The sequence below is a fragment of the Penaeus chinensis genome, chromosome 8 (genome assembly GCF_019202785.1).
Source record: "Penaeus chinensis breed Huanghai No. 1 chromosome 8, ASM1920278v2, whole genome shotgun sequence".
Taxonomy (NCBI): Eukaryota; Metazoa; Arthropoda; class Malacostraca; order Decapoda; family Penaeidae; genus Penaeus; species Penaeus chinensis.
The window spans coordinates 12,699,775-12,704,774 of record NC_061826.1 but is presented as its reverse complement, the minus strand read 5'-3'; the positions used below and the strand labels follow the sequence as shown (position 1 = coordinate 12,704,774).

Below are 5,000 nucleotides of genomic sequence, written 5' to 3'. Positions count from 1 at the left end.
TTTGTGCATTTATATGGAGTCATTCCCATTTTGGTACATTTTGCCTTATTTAATGAATGGTCTTTCATCAATACAAGAAATTATTATAATTATTGTTGTTTTTTTTTTCATCAACAGGTTAATGTTCATGTCACCAAGAACCATTTCCTGAGAGTATGGCTAGCGTACAGTTACAGCCCAGTCTTGGGAGACCATTTTTATGGAGGTAGAGTAAAAACAATTGCAGGCAAAAAGGTGCTGATTGATGTACAGAATCTCACATCATATGTTCCACAGGTAAGACTCTTGTCTCATTGTATTAATCTATAAAATATTAATCCTTTAACTGTAGCCTTGGATACCATAGCCCAAAAAATAAGTCCTAATTTTAACATTGTTTCTGATGTTTTTGTTGGGTATTTCTTTGGATAAAAGTTTATTTTCTATTCATCTTGATGATGAAGATGATAAAAAAATCAATTTTTGTCTACTTTTGAATCCTAAGCAACCATGATTACTCAGTTTGCAAAAACATTTTTCAAAAGCATGAAAATGCCTAACATTGTCAACAAGAGTTAATATTATTATGGAAATTGTGTGCATTTTGGATTGCATACCACATTCAAGTTTTGCTTTTATAAGCCAAGTACTTTTAATACACTCATTAATTTGATTTCATATTACTATTATTTTCACTCTCTTATTTGCAGACTATATCCAATGACACTTTCTCAAGATTGAACCTGCTTGACAAAGCAGTAGAGATGATACCTTGCCACTTGCACCTCACAAAACTACGATTAAGCCGCTTCAAGAAGGACAATTCTGACCTGGTCATTACCGCTCCTCCACCTGACCATTTTATGTGGACGTGTAGACAGCTCGGACTCATGACTGCTGATGAAGGTGAAGAGGACATTGTGGAGGAAAGTTCATGATAGTACAGTAAATTTTAAGGGATTGTACATTATTATTGTAGTTGAATTCTTGTTTCAATATGTTTGTATAAATGTAAAAAAGAACATTTAAAAATATAAAAAACAATATGCATAAAAAGAATAATTTCATTTCTTACCTTACTGATGTATAAATATAAAGGATAGTCTTAGGATATATAAAACAATGTGCATATAAAAGATATTTATTTAAAGTTTAAGATAATCAAATAGAACATGAAACAACTGTTTATTATCAGTGGCACCAATTGGTATCGGTGTTGACAAACAGACAAACACGTATCATATCACCGCATGGATGGAGTGAGGACAACACAGTGGAGGAAGTCATGCACAAGAGTAATCCATGGGTTGTTAGTTGCACTTCAATACTTCTCAATAATTTTCGGAATAAAATAAATAAATAAATTGTTTGTCAGTCTCCCAAGATCGTTTTATGACACTTTTTAGAGTAAGCGTATGGTGGTCAATTCATTTATTTTTTAATGTTTGCTTGTATTTTATATTTTATGAAGCTCACAAGCCCATGGATACTAAGGAAGGGAAAGAGAAAACAGAGGGCCTGACTGTATTATAGAATTGTTGGAATATGATACCCATATAGAGACATAGCATTTTCAAAGAAGTACCTCAGGCCTTCCAAATGCTTGTACATATATTGATAAAATTTCTAACCCTATGGCAATTTAATAAATAGGAAGAGCATTAGTTATTGAATTTACAATTTGGTTTTTCCTCATTGAATACTTTTTTTCCACCAGGACTTCATATTAGTTTACAGTTTTTTTTTTTTTACTATGTCACGTAATGCAAATATGTTTGTTAAGCATGAAGAATGTACAAAAAACATACAATTTAATTTAATGCCACAGTTATAATCTTTCACTTTATTATACAATACTGCCACCATTTCATGAACCATATCATCTCTTCTCTTTTACTTCACAAATCGCAAGCTCCTACTGCAGAAGTAGACAGACCCTTACACTTCATGCCTTTTGCTTTTATTTTAACTCTGAAAATAAACTCTCACACTTAATTATTTGGCAGAATAGATACATATATATCATGTACAAACGAAAAAGTTCCATACAGATATTGAGAAATTCTAACGGAAATATCAGATCAAACCAACATTATTTCCTGTTACAAACTGAATCTCCTTAAACAAATCTTTCTTTAAAGAGGTAATAATGCATTTTACTGAACAAAGGTCCATTTTTTTACCTGAATATACTGTGAAAGTGAAGAAATTAACTTTATTCAGTCCATTTGCTATAAGATTAGGAGATTATTCATTACTAATCACAGACAGATATATATTTTCCATGGGCAAGAAATTCAAGAGTTTGTAACGGGAAACTTATCACTTATTTCATATTTTTCTCGGTCAATAATGGGCTTTCATTTAACCAATAGTAAACTGAATTTTAAAGTTTGCCGAGAGATTTATATTTTACCGATAAATGTGAAAAAGAAATTACCTGAAGCCCTAACAACCTTGTGTATCACAGGTAAACATGTCAAACTGACAACACTGAAATTTTATTATAAAAAAAGATTATGCTATAACACGCAATCCCCTCACCAGAATTATTAACAAGATTTCTGATGCTGGATAGGATACTCAAAATATCTTTTATCCAACTCGGTTTTCAATCAAATAGTTCACTAAACCCAACTTCGATATAAGCAGTGCTGTAGGATAGTGACTATAAATACTGTAACTTAAACCACACTGTAGTATGAAAATAATATTTTACACTGACTAGATCAGTCAAACAAATACACTAATATGTAAATGCTGTATTTGGATGCAACTGTGCTCTTTAATTCTTTGTTATACCCTATTTGTTCAATCACATGGTATTCCTTATACCTATGACATAATTTACAAGATGAAATACTGGTAATTAGATTTATCTGCCACATGTGTTGGCCGTGTGTCCAATTTATTGTAAAATCAAAGTCAAATGTCCTTTTCCTGGGTGTGTAAACTATCAGACACCACTGGGTATTAACAGACCATGAGCTAATATTCATAATTCCACACCACCATCCAAAACTTCACGGGTATACGCTGTGCATATCTGTGCATTAATTATGCCGTACATACAGAACTTTCTTTTAAAACAGGAGGAAATATGTAGTAAATCTTGCTGCACAAGGACACTGCACGAGACAGAAGCTCTTAACTCTCAAATTGTTTGGATGTCTGGATGATAATTAGTGTAAGCAATTTGGATACAAAATTAGGGCAACACATTTATTGACAAAACAAAATATGATCAATGGCTAGGAATGTGAATAATATAAGAGCACCACTTGGGGGCAAAAGTGTATACATATATACATAAAATATATAGTAATTAAAACAGGCAGATTCAACACGTCAGTGAAATGTGCTCTGCTTCTATGTAGAATCACCAAAAATCCTTTTTTTGTGCATGTGTAAATTTGTATTTTTATGTCTGACATTTACATACATATGAGCCACCCTCACATCTACCTGTAATAATATAATTAATACAGTTTCAAGAGTTGATTTGTGGGGATTAATTATTTGTCAGAATTTATCATAGGAGAGAGGGACACCTTTGGGGTAATTTCAAGCCCTCCAAATGTATAAAAACGATACTTCTTACTAATCCTCTTAAAAAAAAATGAGAACAAAAAATTAAATGTAATGAAATCTACTTCTAAAATCTTTACAAATGGCTTATTTACAGACTAGTTCCCCATGTACCTGGCAACAAGTTTTTAACTAGAGAGAAATCCAAGGTATACTTCATATGGGACTTATGCAGCTTATCATGCTTAAAGTTGATATATTATTCATTAAATTTGAATAACAAGATATGCATATTATGCAGACACTGAAAATACATAAGTTGAGAGGAAATCAGTCAATAGTTTTCTTCACAATTAAGTATCATTCAATTGTCACTGTAAAATTATTTCCTACAAATCTCTGCAAAAACTTTTACGAAAATGGCAATACAAAGACGTATGAAAGACTCTCAATAACAACAACAATAACAGTTTAAATACAATCATACAAATGCACATGCCTTGGATTCTTTTCATGCTGATGACAACAGATTCTATATGAATGTTTGGATTCTAGCCTAGAAATTCTCTTGTACACAATAGCTGTAATTCTTGAAAAAAGACCTAGTTTTCTAACAGATCTGGCAGTTGCTCTGGAAATACTCCAGCTCTATTTCCCGACATGATGATGCTGTGATTAAATGCTTTCCCTACATGATTCAGCTGCTGCCATGACTAATTTGATTTTTTTTAAAATCTCTCACATCGTTTGCTCTATCTAGTATGTAATGATATTTGAACAGTGTCCTAGATATTTAAAGGGTCTCTAAATTGAAAGGAATTGTCACTGCTTTCAACCATCTTATTTGATTATTCATTAATTTTACTCCAAGAGAAAACCAGCATCTCTGTGGTAAAGATACACCACAACATTTTACTTTCCTGAAAAAAAAAGTATTATATATATCCTCTGTCCCTGATACAGGGAACTACGCCACCTTCTTTTTCCTCTGGTCTCTTCTCTTCTCGTCGTGACTTTGAGGTATTGGGCGTAACTCGCGGCAATCCCGCTAGAAGTGAAAATAGGTTTTGCATGAGAAAATACAGAAAGAAAATTGTCTAGGAAATATAATGTAGAGCCTTTCTATTACATAAAATACACATTAATCTAATATATATGGTCTATAATTCCTTGTAATATGGAATATGAAATGTACAGGTGGAAGAATTTATATTATTACACTTAAATTAAAACTACATTGTCATATTCCAGTTATTATCAGTGATATAAAAATCAGTAACTTATATCCAAGACAAATTAAATATTTTTGTATGCAAAGGATACGTTAAACTCGAACAAAGATAAAAGATATCAACCTTTCTCACATTAATTCATCCGTACTTGAACCATACAAAAATATTACAAAAACGAATATGCTAATAAAGGAATCCCCTGGAATCTTACCAATAACTCATCATCTGGCACTCTAGAGAGGAAGTCTAAAACCTCGTTGT

At 32.0% G+C, this 5,000-nt stretch overlaps 2 protein-coding genes across 13 annotated transcripts in view; one reads left to right on the top strand and one right to left on the bottom strand.

Annotated features, from left to right (window-relative positions):
* LOC125027732 (mitochondrial mRNA pseudouridine synthase Rpusd3-like) overlaps window positions 1–1,035 on the top strand; it is a 7,251-nt gene extending 6,216 nt beyond the window's left edge. The window contains exons 7-8 of the mRNA XM_047616846.1: window positions 118–276; window positions 690–1,035. Coding sequence (XP_047472802.1) covers window positions 118–276; window positions 690–917 — 387 coding nt within the window. The 3' untranslated portion in view covers window positions 918–1,035. The remainder of the gene's footprint in view (window positions 1–117; window positions 277–689) is intronic.
* Window positions 1,036–1,106: 71 nt separating this feature from the next.
* LOC125027731 (multiple C2 and transmembrane domain-containing protein-like) overlaps window positions 1,107–5,000 on the bottom strand; it is a 145,782-nt gene continuing 141,888 nt past the window's right edge. For all 12 annotated transcript variants that reach the window (XM_047616842.1, XM_047616843.1, XM_047616844.1 and 9 more), the window contains 2 exons: window positions 4,951–5,000; window positions 1,107–4,555 (listed from right to left, as the gene is read on the bottom strand). The exon at window positions 4,951–5,000 is cut by the window's right edge and continues 158 nt beyond it. In XM_047616842.1, coding sequence (XP_047472798.1) covers window positions 4,475–4,555; window positions 4,951–5,000 — 131 coding nt within the window. In that variant the 3' untranslated portion in view covers window positions 1,107–4,474. The remainder of the gene's footprint in view (window positions 4,556–4,950) is intronic.